This window comes from Mobula birostris, chromosome 23, assembly GCF_030028105.1.
Source record: "Mobula birostris isolate sMobBir1 chromosome 23, sMobBir1.hap1, whole genome shotgun sequence".
In the NCBI taxonomy this organism is placed as follows: Eukaryota; Metazoa; Chordata; class Chondrichthyes; order Myliobatiformes; family Myliobatidae; genus Mobula; species Mobula birostris.
In genome coordinates this window covers 14,509,507-14,523,998 of record NC_092392.1, presented here as the reverse complement: position 1 = coordinate 14,523,998, position 14,492 = coordinate 14,509,507, and the positions used below count along the sequence as shown (strand labels likewise).

Sequence of the window (14,492 nt, the reverse complement as noted above, 5' to 3'; positions counted from 1 at the left end):
ATCATCTCTCCTTTAAGTGGCTCCACTGATCACTTTCCAACATCTGCAGCCTCTAGTGGAGCACATCACCTTCAACACTGTCTGTCTCCCCTTCCACCGTCTTTTTTCTTTCTCCTGATCAGTCTTTACCTGTCACCCACCAGCCACTGTCTCCCAACTACAACCATCTCCCTCCCCCACCTGGCTCCATCACCTGATCATCTCTCTGCTCGCCCCTACCCTTCACCTGTTTATCCTGGCTACCTCCCTTTAATATTCTGATGCAAGGTCTCAACCTGAAACCTTGCTGTTCAATCCCATAGTGTCACTGGTATACAGCTAAACCCGAGAGACATTCAAACTGTGCTAATAATTAAATAAAAAGGTTCAGATGCATAATAAAGGGAAAATGGTCCTGTTTATAATGTCACCCCCACTCTACAGAATTTACATGACACATATACATGCACACCCTGCCAAGTTAATATGTTGATAAGAATGTGGGGAGTATAAAACATGTGATTAATATAGGATTCAGGTAAAATGGAAGCTTGATAGCCAGCGTGGACACATTAGACTGAAGGGTTTGTTCCCCGAGCTTATCATTCTATGACTCTACAATCTGCTGAGTTCCTCCTGCAGTTTGTTTTTGGTTAAACTTATTATTTGGTCATTTTCTCTTCTCCTCTTTCCAACTGGGCAGAAAATACAAAAGCCTGAGAGCACAAATAACCAGGCTCAAGGACAGCTTCGAAATCACTGGTCAAACTCCTGATCTCCCAATCTATTGTGCTGTGGTTATTGGACTGCATTTAGTCTACCTGCACTGCACTTCATCTGTAACTGCAACATTGGTATGGTTCCAGAGGACTAGAAAATTGCAAATATCATTCCACTCTTTAAGAAGGGAGGGATGCAGAAGAAAGGAAATTATAGGCCAGTTAGCCTGACCTCAGTGGTTGGGAAGATGCTGAAGTCCATTATTAAGAATGAGGTTTCAGGGTACTTGGAAGCACATGATAAAATAGGCCAAAGTCAGCATGGTTTCCTTCATGGAAAATCTTGCCTGACAAACTTGTTAGAATTCTTTGAGGAGATAACAGGTGGGAAAGAGGATACAAAGATGCTGCTTACTTGGATTTTCAGAAGACCTTTGACTAACTGCCACAAATGAGGCTGCCCAACAAGGTAAGAGCCCATGATATTACAGGATAGATATTAGCATGTATAGAAGATTGGCTGACTGGCAGGAGGCAAAGAGTGTGAATAAAAGGGGCCTTTTCTGGTTGGCTGCCAGTGACTAGTGATGTTCTGCAGGGGTCAGTGTTGGGACCGCTTCTTTTCACGTTATATGTCAATAATTTGGATGATGGAATTGATGGCTTTGTGGCCAAGTTTGTGGACAATATGTAGGTGGAGGAGCAGATAGTGTTAAGGAAGCAGTGAGTCTACAGAAGGACTGAAACAGATTAGGAGAATGTGCAAAGAAATGGCAGATGGAATATAGTGGCCATGCAGTTTGGTAGAAGGAATAAAGATATAGACTATTTTCTAAATGGGGAGAAAATTCAAATATCCGAGGTGCAAAGTGACTTGGAAGTCATTGGGCAGGATTCCCTGAAGATTAACTTGCAGGTTGAATCAGTGGTGAGGAAGGCAAATGCGATGTTAGTATTTCCAAGAGGACGAGAAGACAGAAGCAAGGATGTGATGCTGAGACTTTATAAGGCATTAGTGAGACTGTACTTGAAGTTTTGGGCCTTATCTAAGCAAAGTTGTGCTGGCACTGAAGAGGGGTCAGAGGAGGTTCATGAGAATGATTCTGGAATGAAAGGGTTAACACACGAGGAGCGTTTGGTGGCTCTGGGCCTGTATCCGCTGGAGTTTAGATGAATGAGGAGGCATCTCATTGAAACCTACTGAATATTGAAAGGCCAAGAAAGTGTAGATGTGGAGAGAATGTTTCCTGGAGTAGGGGAGTCGAGGTCCAGAGGGCATAGCTTCAGAATAGATGGACGTCCATTTAGAACAGAGATGAGAAATTTCTTCAGCCAGAGGATAATGAATCTGTGGAATTGATTGCACAGACGGCTCTGGAGATCAAAGGCATTTGGTATATTTAAAACGGAGATTCATAGGATTTTGATTGTCAAAGGTTACAGGGAGAAGGAAGGAGAATGGAGTTGAGGGGGATAATAAATGAGTCATGAAGGAATGGCGGAGCAGACTTGATAGGCTGAATGGCCTAATTTGCTCCTATGTCTTAAGGCCTTCCTATATTCTGCATTCTGCTTTCTTTTTACTACCTCAATATAATTATGAATGTCATGATTTCTCCAGATGTGATGCAAAACAAATCCTTTTCACTGTACCTCAATACATCTAACAATAATAAACCAATAACAAAACTACCATACAGGTGCATTTTGTAATTTTTGAGTGACCTTGTGCACTCAGGTGTCTCTGAGCATTAAATTAACAGTCCACATACTTTTACCTCTCAAACACGCACTACTTCACTCATCCACAAAATGCTCTCCAGCTACTTGGCCTCTCAACTTTTCCTCAATTCAACTTTGGTCCCCATCCAGTCATAACCTGTACAGTACTGTTCAAACTCTTATCTTCTTTTGGTTCTCTGCTTGTAAATTTCTTGACCCAACAATAACCAAAGTGAGTGCCTATCTGTGTACACAGACACTAACAGTATCTGGTGTAGCTGTCTCCCTTCTAATATTCCCTAAATAACAACTTCCAGCACAATTTTCCAATCCCTAGCCAATTTTTCCCTTTAAATATCTAAGTTCCAGTATAACAACTGGAGCAAAACTCGTCATCATACAAAGACACTCATAAGAGAAAATCTGTGAAGGACAGAAGACACAGAAGGGAGTTAACAATGAATTAGGCTAGGGATCAATTTTGATAAACAAGTAAACAGCCTGGACTGAGGTTACCTTATGTCTTTCAAACTTAGATGAATTAAATGCACTGCCGAGGCATGTAGTTCCCCAGAATCTATCAATTAAAGTAGATCAGTAATTTTAAATCAATATTTTTACATCAAAACAAACTTCATCAATAATTTCAGTGTGTGTAGGAGTGACTTTTTAAATAACTGATATTTGTGTGTGTGATACAGACAGCAATTCAAGAATAATCTGGTGAAACATATAAAAATAAAGTCTCCTTCCTCTCTCTCTCTCACCTCCAAATTTAGTAGCAATGTCTTTGCCATTTTGTTCTCTTATCATGGATATATTCAAAACCCTTCTCCACCCAATTACCTTTCTGTCTGGTTAGAAACATCTGTTCAAAACCTACTTTAATCATTCTTTCAATTCATTTCATTAAATCTTACCCAATGATGGTTAGCATCTTTCCTTGGGCTAGTGTATTGCATGCAAGTTGCTATGTAAATGCTACACCTACTGCTGATTCAAAGCTTTGAACATGCTTGATTAGGTCAGACAGTTATCGAGTGAGATTTCAAGTGTGAATGCTTGAAAGGCTAATTCTGGGCCTATCAAATATTGCCTAACAAACGGTCATAGCTCAAAACATTGACACTTTATTCCTCTCCATAGATGCTGCCTGACCTGCTCAGTTCCTCCAGCATTGTGTGTGTTACTCTGGATTTCTAGCATCTGCAGGATCCTTTGTGCTTATAATTGCTTATTCAAGATTTTCTTTTTTACTATGATGCAAAGGAAGTGGATTTTCCTTCTCTCCTCATAATCTCAATATATTTGAACAGTTTGCTTTTATTTCTTAAATCAGCCTTGGATATATCAAGACTAATGAGTTTCAATTTAAATCAATTTACAATTATAAACAGTTGGAATTGCCATAATATGTGCTACTTATGCCAGACAGAAGGATACTTGATGAATATTGTTGGAGAGAAACAAGATCTTCCAAAAATTACACCACTCATAGTAAATGTGATTGAATTTAAGGCTAAAATTGTACTCACAAAATCCTTAAAGCAAAAAAAGTGCTTTTCTTTGTGAACTGGGGCAAGCAGCTCCAGAATTTTAAAAAATGTTTTATATTTATATTGATAACTTATCATATACAGACTAGCCTTGATTCTGTCAGTATTTGTGAATTTGTTCTCTGAGTACAAATGAGAAAACTATTTTATACTTTACATTTAATAAACAGAAGTTTGTGCCAGCAGTTTCACACATGCCAGCTAGCTTAGATTGCTGTGTATATATGTGCAGATATGGACAGCTTGAACTCCCTGACAGTCATTCTCATTAATTTTGAAATGTAAAGTGGTTTTGATTTCAATGTAGAACAGTTGAAAAGGTTATTATGTTATTATTTTTAAATCACTGACTAAATTTATTCAGAAGTTATTACTTTTCTTAACTTTTTAATTTTTTTTTGTTATTTTTGAATGTTAAGTCAGAACATTTAGCATTTTGATAACTGGCTAAGTCAGTGGCATAGCTTTGTAGCCTACCAAAGTTGGTTAGTAGTTTTGGGTTGAGGCTTTATTCTTTGCAAAGAAAAAAATTAAAATTTATAGCTATAAAACTATTAATAGATTGAAAGTGGATAAGCTTTTACATATATAAATATATTATTCCTGATTCAACATTATGAATAATTACCATATACAAATTTCCCATTATCAGATTTCAAAATGAAGTTGAATTGATAAATGTCTTTCTACAAGCACTTGGTTAGATGTATTTATCATTTCAAATTTAATTCTATACTTGGTTTAAATGAAAATAAATCAGGAAGCCTCATAATTCTAAAAAGAAACAGATTTGTGATTTAAAGCAATATTATCGGCTTGGTGCATGCTCACGTGAAATAATTTACTTTCAGCAGCAATAAGCTGTGCATACACAAAGACATTTTCACTCTCACTCCATTGCACCTGTCAACCCTTTGCCGGAGATGAAGTGCTTTTATTAGGAAAGGACAGGGCACATTAAATGATCCCATGTGAGAGCCTAATTTTTTTCAGTAAAAACACTGAACCTTCAGAATTAATTTTCCCAACTAATGAGCTTTTTATACAATGAAGACTAAATGAAGAAAAACAATTCTTTTCAGTAAATTATGCCAAGATTATTGATAAAATATCTAAATGATATGATATTTTTGACCATGCTTAGCATTAAGACTACATCAAAATGAGCATCTGCAGTCTTTCCCCTTCTATCTTTCTCTAAGCGTTTGTTAATTACTTTTATTGAAATAATCCATTCATTAGACTTTAGTTTCAATGTATTTCCACAATACGAACACTGATTCATCTAAAGTAAAATCAATGCCCAGGTTTACAATCAATAATGCTGAATGATACATTTTCATTTGTGTGAAGTTAAGATAAATGCAGAAACACCTTAATTCACGGAAACATACATGGTACAAAGTACTTCTCTCACAGCCAGTAAAACTATTAATCACACCTGCAAAGTAAAATATTCAGCAATTGACTGTTAATTTACAAACGTGAATGAAGTCACTTGTTCAGTAGCATAATTATTGAATAGGTCCTCAAGAAACTAATCATAAAACTAAAATGCTTTGGACTTGCACAAGTAGTCATATTTATAAATCTCTATACATAAAACAGCAGATTATGTTCAGTTATTACAACTTAAATGTTATGGACTTGGGCATGGAAAAATGGCCAGTCAACCAATGACTTGGAACATGCTAATGACAATGCATCAAAGGTTAACAGTATTCCAAGGCCCTTAGGATCAAACTGATCTAAAAATATTTTGATATTCAAGCTCATGGTAAACAGTTAGATCCAAGGAAGTTGTCCGGCTTTGGTTTATTTAGAATGTAAGAATAGTTTTTCTGCTTGTACTTGTTTCTTTTTAATCTTTCTTTTCCCCTTTCAGTTCCCAAACATATCATCAATAGCTGAAATGCAGAGCTGGAAATACTCTTACTAAGCACAATCAATTGCCAAAGGCCTCTAATATCTATTGCCTCCCTATAAAGCAACAGTCTCCATTGCCACTCTCCACTAATGACAAAGTGGGGACTCTGCATTCTATGATGTTGGTATTCCAACAAGCTACTATGTCAAGGCTATTCAAAATGGATTAAGTTTTGGTTAAACAGAAAAGAAAAAAGGCTGATTTTATTCCTTTCCATGATGCATCCAGTAAAAAATGTAGCAAATTTAATATTTTTTTCAAAAAACAGAGGTTTTAAATGAAATGAGAGCATTTACACTGTTTTTCTCTAGAATTTTCTTGTACAGTTAGTTTTTGTTCTAATCTTGGTGAGAAGAAAAGTGGAAATAGTCCGCTTCTAGGAGGAAAAAAATGGGGAATCTACAAACAGCCTCAGGCAGTCGATTGGTAACTAGTTATATTCCTGGGTATAATATGAAGAATGCTCTATACACAGTTTGTATTCAATCCTCCCCATTTGTGGCAACTCATCTCTCCCCTGCTCTCTATTTCTAGGAGGCATGATGTCAGATGATAAGTACTGATCCCATTGTGAGAAAAGCTATTCCCTGTAAAAAAAAACAATCATCCAGTTTATTTTTCTTCAGTTTACTCCCAGAATTGAGGAAGGCAAAGAAGAAAATATATGGACACTGTGAAAGAACTAACAGATCTAAGTGTGAGAGATATCATTGACGCTGCATGGGATCGTTCGATGTGGAAAGCCATGATCACCCAAGCATGTAACATGCAAGGCACATGAAGAAGAAGACGACTCCCAGGATTAAAAAATAAACAAAATTTAAAAATAGGAAAAAAATGCTATAATGCCAACGTGGCTCCTCAAGCACAGAGTACAGTAGTGACTTACAGGGAATTATGGGGAACCATCTGAATCTATTTACTGCATTGATATACCCCAATATATACAAAACAATAATTAACATACTTAGTTTACACATAACGCAAGTTGGCATTAAGCATCAAATCCAAATGGCAAGATAGATGGTAGTATCTTACTCTGACTTGCTGAGTCAAACCAAACACCTGACAATATTTTGCTACCTTGCCTATATCAAGTAAAAGAATTAAGAATCTGCACTTCAACCTTCTATTAGAAAGTTTTCACAAAACCAAATTCTCAACTTTTTGACAATAAACATATTAGATGCTAACAAATTAAATTTAAATTAATCTACTGACAAGATGATCTTTAATACAGGTTGACTGACTTGTAGTAACAAATATAGGTATACAATTAATAACTATTGCCAAAATAAATGGCAATCCAAAGATTGTTATTTTCTTAGTGAGGGATTGCACTGAGGATTTTACAATCATCTGAAGCACTCTCTGCGGTTTTTTGCATTCTATCCATAATTTACTAACATTGAAACACTAATTGAATACCAAACTAAACACAGTTGTAAATATACAGTAAAAGTGCAGTATATTCATCTTACAGCTGTTTCCCACTAATTAATCCCAATGGATGAATTGCCAGTACTTGAAACGAGCTGGTAAAATATCATGTTTAAATATGAATACATCATTCAATTTCAACAAACTAGGGCACCCAGATTCGAATAAAAAAGATTTTATCATTTGGAGAACTGTATTTCAAAACTTTAAACAAGGCATTTTTTTTACTTTTATCAATATGTTTAATATATTGTGGATAAAGGATTGACACTTTTGTTTCCAACTGCTCAAGTCAAGCTGTTTTTTCCATGTTCAGCTGAACTGAACTCTCACTTTTGGCTTACAGGGAATAGTCTGCTGTACTTCACACATGTACAGTAGAGATAATGTGCTGGGCATTCCACTATCATCTGCCTCTCTGTGAACACAGTCCATAGGATAGAAATGACCCGTGAGTGCACTGTATGCTCTCACGTCAAAAATGTATCCTCTTTATTTTAAAACACAGATTGGTCTGGGACTGACAGCTGTCTCAGCAAAAAGGTTTTTACACTTGAGTTGAGCCCACACACAAAGCCTACTCAGGCCTGCCAGCTTAGTTTAATACAGCCAATCTCCAGAACACACTCTTTGAAGGACAGAGATTTAGGAACAGAAAGGGAATGCTTCACAACAAAGGAAGAAACCCCAAAGGATTCATTTGTCCTTATAACTCATATCAGCAAGAATCCTGACAGTCAAATACATCATCTTAATATGATCTTTCAAAAAACCTTTCTCTTAATGTAAACATTAAAATATTAAAGTCGTGACTCACAAAGAACTGATTATTTAAATATGCAGACTTCAGCCAGATGCTTATGTTTTGATAGCTTTATGCATTTCATACCTATCATGCAAAAGAATTACATATTGAGTCCTTCAGAAAGTAATCTTTGTACCATTATGTTAAACTAAAAAAAAAGAGACTAATAGCCCCTTTAAATATATATAGAAGGTTACCTACCATGATATTCTTGACCAGGTACATAATATCCTGGGTTTCCTGCAATATGAAGTGACATCAACACCTCGCCCTGGTCGCCATCACCCTCCAGCTCTCCATGGTGGGTACAGAGGAAAAAGAATGGGGCAAACCTTGGGTAAAACCCCACAGAGCCACACACAAGATCTGGCAAGAATATTCCCACCAGAAAGAACAAAGTCCAGGTGTTAAAGCACCGTTTTTTATCCATATCTTTATCCTCTTCGTATGCTGTTGTGCTTGGAACCTAATTCTTGTGAATGAGACTTTTCTTTTGCTGTAGGAAAAAGATTATAAGTTTAATGTTAGAGAGCTTCTGTTGGGAAAAATCATAAGCCAGTAACTGTAGGAACTGCCAGCTGTCAGTTGTTTCTACTGCATTCTAATACACCAGCTTCATAAGCTGCAATACAGCTTTCAAACACGTCTTCCTCAGAGCATATTCCATTCCACTTTCCAGCTCCCTCCCACGTGCCTCAAGGCGTGCCTTTTATTGTTAACTTTGTTTTAAGACGACAAACGTCTTCCCTTCAGTCGGAACACTGACTAAAACTGGGAGCTGATCAGGCATAAAATGCAGTGACTAGAAATAATTTATTTCCCCTGCTGCTTTTACTGGAGTGCTGAAAAACTCCACCTTCTCAGATTAGCATCAGACAGAGCAAACCATCGCTCACTCATTTGCTCTTGCTGTCCAGATCTGGAAATCTCTCACTTGAAGTCTCGTCTTATTATTAATCAAATAACAATATCTGTATGTCGAACATTATGTGTTATCATCCAAAAGCACACTCTGAAAAACGACTTAAATGCTGTGTCAGTTCTGAAGTGCTCACCGCAAGAGACCTTATTCAACATAATTAATGGTTTAATTTTATCTTTTGAAAAAAAAATCTGCACTGACATTTTCACTATTGTCAAATAGCTCTTTATTACCTAAGCTTTGCACAGGTTACTCAATGCAGTGGTTCAATTCTGGGAAGTTAAAAATATTAACATTTGGCCAGCCTTTTTAGATTAAATATTAAAATGGTAAAAAATAACATAATAAAAATATTAACTTTAACTTCCTTCCTGGCCCATTATTATTTGAGATTATATTGTTTCATTACCTATGGAGATCTCAAAAGGAAACTCGATTTGTCTGTTGCACCATCAGTTCAGCAAAGCCACTAGTACACACCAAACATTAGAAACGGTCTGTTGATCTAGATGGGCACATTTTTGATAACAAAAAAATGTATTAAACCTCCATGTAGACTTCTCCACTGGATCACAACTTGAATGAAACCATTTTATAGCTGGAGAGTTGCTGCTACAAATATCAGGTTAGCCTGCTATTTAGTTTCTTCAGAGCAGAGTTTAGCACAAGTATGTAAAGGGGAAGGTTTATGTTTTCGTACTTGGTGACGCTAGTAGTTGACAACTGGATTTTATGTTCAGCAAGTAGGATGCACTGCATATAGTTGTGGAGGTTGTGGGAAAGTAAGCGGTGTCAATTATTAATACCATGTCAACAGAACTTTAACCTAAAAGCAAATAAGTTTGCCCAAGTACCAGTAGACATTTTTGTTAACTTTTTAACAAAGCTGAATTACTCACAGCAGAAAATATCCTACAGCTTACATCTTAAGATCAAAGCTACATTAGACTAGACAGATAGTTCCTACAAACATTGTAGAAGCGTGTTTAAGTTATTTAACATCTTACTTTTTGGAAAGGGTTATCTACAAAAAAAAAGTTATTTGTAAGTTTTCTCTAATGCAACTCATTACACCAGACTATTAAATAACCTCTCTCTCAACATCAGTAAAGCTAAAGAGCTGATTGTTGACTTCAGGAATGGGAAGGAGGGCAAACATTGGCAGGTTTAACTTCCTGGGCGTTAACGTATCAGGTGACCTGTCCTGGGCATATTATATTGATGTCATCATAAGGAGGGCGTGACAGTGTCTTCACTTTCTTAGGAGGTTAGACAGTTTGGCTCATCACTGAACACTGTATCAGACTTCTAAATTTTTACAGTTGGAAGTATCCTGAAGAATCATAGTCTGCACAGGAGCATAAGAAGCTGGACAGAGCAGTGGACTCAGTCTAATACAAGACGGGTATATCCCTCCCACCATCTGCAGTATCTACTGGAGGCACAGCTTCAAGGCAACGTCCATCAAAAATATCCCACTGTCTAGTCCATGCCATTTTCTTGCAGCTACCATTGTGTGGTAGGTACAGAAACTTCAAGTACCTCACCTTCAGGTCCAACAACAGCTACTTCTCTTCAACCATTCAGTTCTTGAACCAACCTGCACAAAGCTAATCACTACAGTTTGGTAATATCCTGACTACTTTGATCATTATGCACTAAAACAAGGCTTTTTTTTAATTCTAGTCATTTTCTTGTAAAATTTTTGGACACTTTATGTATAATGTCTTTCTTGTGAATGTTGCTAATATGATGTTTTGTGCCTATGATACTGCAGCAAATGCTTTTTTTTCTTTGCACTTGTACATATATGTACTTGTGCATATGTCAATAAACTCAACTTTGGTTTTGACTAAACTATTATATTGACTCAAAATATTCCTCCGGTTGCACACCTGAAGATCATAAACAGAGATCATCTCCTGTTAGCTGCGATCTGCTCATGAAATTCTGATAAAACATTTAATAACTCACACTTTTAAAATTATAGATTATGGAATTTTAAATATAAAGAAGTTTGAAAATGTTTGAAAATATCTAAAGGTATGTTATAACATATTTGATATGTACACCTTCCACTTAGCAAACAGCCAAAAACTCAAACAAGGCAAAAACAACTTGCAGTCTTGTAGGTCTATGAGGCATCATTATACAGAATTAAGAAATGCAGAACCCTTCATTTGAAACCAAGCTTTAAGTTCAATTTAAACTAGATCTAATAGATTCCAATACCTCACTACATTTGAAATCCAGGACTCCACAGAACTCTTCAGTTCAAAATTTGCTTGATCTCCACATGGATCCACAAATGTATTTAGCACAAATATGGGTTATTTCATGTTGCGAATCTACCTCCTAGTAGCACTTACTGACTTACAGCCACTTGAACATGGACCTTTTACAAATTCAGCTTCAAAAAGAAAAGTTTCTTTGCATTTGCCAGAGTTGATAACTTTGTTTACCCTTCTCAAACAAGGTGAAATTAGTTTCTAAAGTGCGCAGAAAGGATGAAGAAAGTGAAACTAAATATTACATGATTGTTTTTATTCTGTTATTATGAAATCTAATGTGCTTTTGGCCCAACTTTCGTCATCTGTCACATCTGTAAGGCTACGTGATGGTCAGATCAATCATGGTCACATGGGACAGAAATCACAAACAAGTCACGTTGTTAAAGATAACAGATTTCCTTTCCTAAACAACATCAGCAAACCTGTTCAATTTTTACAATAATCTGACAGTTTTCAGGTCACTTGTCTGTCATTGATACTAACCTTTATTTCCAGATTTTATCACTCAAAATTTGCAGTACATCTCAAAAAAAGTGATTTACACCTAAACTATTCCTGAGTCAGTTAATGATACCAAAGATATGGAAACATTCAAAGTACAATTAAATATTGAAGTTGAAATGGAAAAGAACGGTAGATCAACTCTTTACCTGATCAGTATTATATTTGTGGTAGCAACAAAGACAACATTTAAAAAGAAAAAAAATGGTGTTTTCCCAACTATTTGGCAGACACATTCAAGCCATACATCTCCTTACATTCACATCTGCCAAAGTTATGAGAGGAAACAATAAAATAAATTAAATGTGAAGAAGTACTGGCACTTGTGCTTATGAATTCATAAAGGACAATTATAGTTAGAAATACGTACTTACTGATGTAAAACATTAAACCATTGAATAGCATAAATGCACTTTGTAGCAGGATACAGGTTGATCTCAAAGCTGCTTTGGATAAAATATGTGAACATAAAAAAATGTAGAATTCCAGCATGGAGAGCATTACAGTGTCTGTCAAGACACACTGCAGTTAAATTCCTGCATGCTGATAAGTGCTTGCCTGTTGCATTCAAAATCAATATGGCACAAACTGTACTGTTGATAGCCAGAACACAGGGAAAACCTCAGCCAACAACAGTAAGATGAAATCTCTCATTATCAGTTTGGTGAAATCAACCTTTCGTGTTTTTTGATGGACATTCACCATGATGATCCCTGCTTACCAGCATCAAGTTTCAAATTCCTCAGTTAGCAAAATACCGTAACACCAACTGCACAGATAATAAAACATCTATTGATTTAAAATAATCTATCTGCTTGGAGGCCATACAAGATTCTATTTAACATAGTAGCAGGAAAATGTATTTACACATTATAATATTTCAAGCTGCTTCAAAGGAGAATGAATAACAGATAAATTTTCATAAAATATAAAATATTGACAAAAATGTTGTCATTCTTCTTCACAAAATAAATCATTTTGTTTTTTACCATGAAGATGAATGCAAATTAATAAGTGTCAATTGACCAGGACAATAGAATTCCCATTGGAGATCTTCATCATTATATGAAATCTGGACAGGACTTGGTCTTATTGTACCAAAGATGAAAAATATTTACTCCTTCAAACACTTAACAAAACAAGTACCAAGAAGACACAAAGACAGCAGTCCATATTTATTTATTTCGGTCAATTAAAATAGAAGAAAATTGATTTCATCATGAACAATAATGAGAAATTCTCCTGTTGGGGTAGGGTGGAGGCGGTCTAAATTACAGCAGACAGCTTAAAACATGAAAGATTAGCTAAAGCTAAATCTGTACAGTATCACATTCCAAGGAAAGGACTACATAGAGAAAAATAATTGCAAGTAAATACATTTCTGACAGCTTTTGTGTGAAAATGATGTTATTAGATTGGAACAGATTGTATTGAGTTCCTGCTGTCAATAATTAACACATAGCTCCAAAACACTGAAGAGTTCGTGGTAAATAGTTCAATCTAAAGATCCATTCTGACCAATCAAGATATTTTCATCCGATCTCATACTGTGCCAACACCTGCTTGGACAAATCCAATACAGCCAAAATGCCTCTGCCACTTATTAGTGAAGTAGATAAAGCAGTATGAGTTGGTGCAAACGCATTGATCATTGCTCACAATATCCATATGGTTGTGCATCTGGTCTCATAAGAAATCGTACAAGTACCTTACTATATCAAAGTTTACGGTCCTAGAAAGGGAAAAATACAGTTGGTTATTAAATTCATTACACATGATTTAATAGTAAATTTTGCATTGATTACAATAATTATAACTTACCTACATTAAAAAACTCAATCTGTGCATAGTCATACCTATCTTCATCTGTAGTCTTAACACCACAATGTAATTTAGTGACATGATCAATTCAGAACAAAATCCTTAAACCACAACAGCTCAGTAATATTCTTCTTGAGTGCCCCCTGTACAGAAGGGGCCATAGATATTGTATGCTTGCCAACATCCAAGTTAAACATGGGAACAGTGTGGTGTGAAGAGGGATCTGCCAAAGAGAATCATGTTTTGGGGGGGGGGGGCGCTAGAGGGGAACTGCACACAAGAAAGAAGAGGCCTAAAATTTCCTTGTGGGACTTCCAGATGAATTTGTGAGTGCAAATGCAAGCTGCACTAGGCCATAAAGCTTCAATAGACAATAGACAATAGGTGCAGGAGTAGGTCATTCGGCCCTTCGAGTCAGCACCACCATTCACTGTGATCGTGGCTGATCATCCACAATCAGTATCCAGTTCCTGCCTTATCCTCATAACCTTTGATTCTGCTATCTTTAAGAGCTCTATCCATCTCTTTCTTGAAAGCATCCAGAGACTTGGCCTCCACAGCCTTCTGGGGCAGAGCATTCCATATATCCACCACTCTCTGGGTGAAAAAGTTTTTCCTCAACTCCGTTCTAAATGGCCTACCCCTTATTCTTAAACTGTGACCTCTGGTTCTGGACTCACCCATCAGCGGGAACATGCTTCCTGCCTCCAGCGTGTCCAATCCCTTAATAATCTTATATGTTTCAATAAGATTCCCTCTCAGCCTTCTAAATTCCAGAGTATACAAACCCAGTTGCTCTAATCTTTCGA

The 14,492-nt window shown here is 36.4% G+C and overlaps 2 protein-coding genes across 4 annotated transcripts in view; both read right to left on the bottom strand.

Moving 5' to 3' along the window:
- Window positions 1-8,744, bottom strand: part of LOC140186845 (reelin-like) — a 319,577-nt gene extending 310,833 nt beyond the window's left edge. For all 3 annotated transcript variants that reach the window (XM_072241501.1, XM_072241502.1, XM_072241503.1), the window contains exon 1: window positions 8,350-8,744. In XM_072241501.1, the coding sequence (XP_072097602.1) occupies window positions 8,350-8,578 (229 nt within the window). In that variant the 5' untranslated portion in view covers window positions 8,579-8,744. The remainder of the gene's footprint in view (window positions 1-8,349) is intronic.
- Window positions 8,745-13,035: 4,291 nt separating this feature from the next.
- Window positions 13,036-14,492, bottom strand: part of orc5 (origin recognition complex, subunit 5) — a 92,920-nt gene continuing 91,463 nt past the window's right edge. The window contains exon 15 of the mRNA XM_072241861.1: window positions 13,036-13,594. Within this exon, the coding sequence (XP_072097962.1) occupies window positions 13,549-13,594 (46 nt within the window). The 3' untranslated portion in view covers window positions 13,036-13,548. The remainder of the gene's footprint in view (window positions 13,595-14,492) is intronic.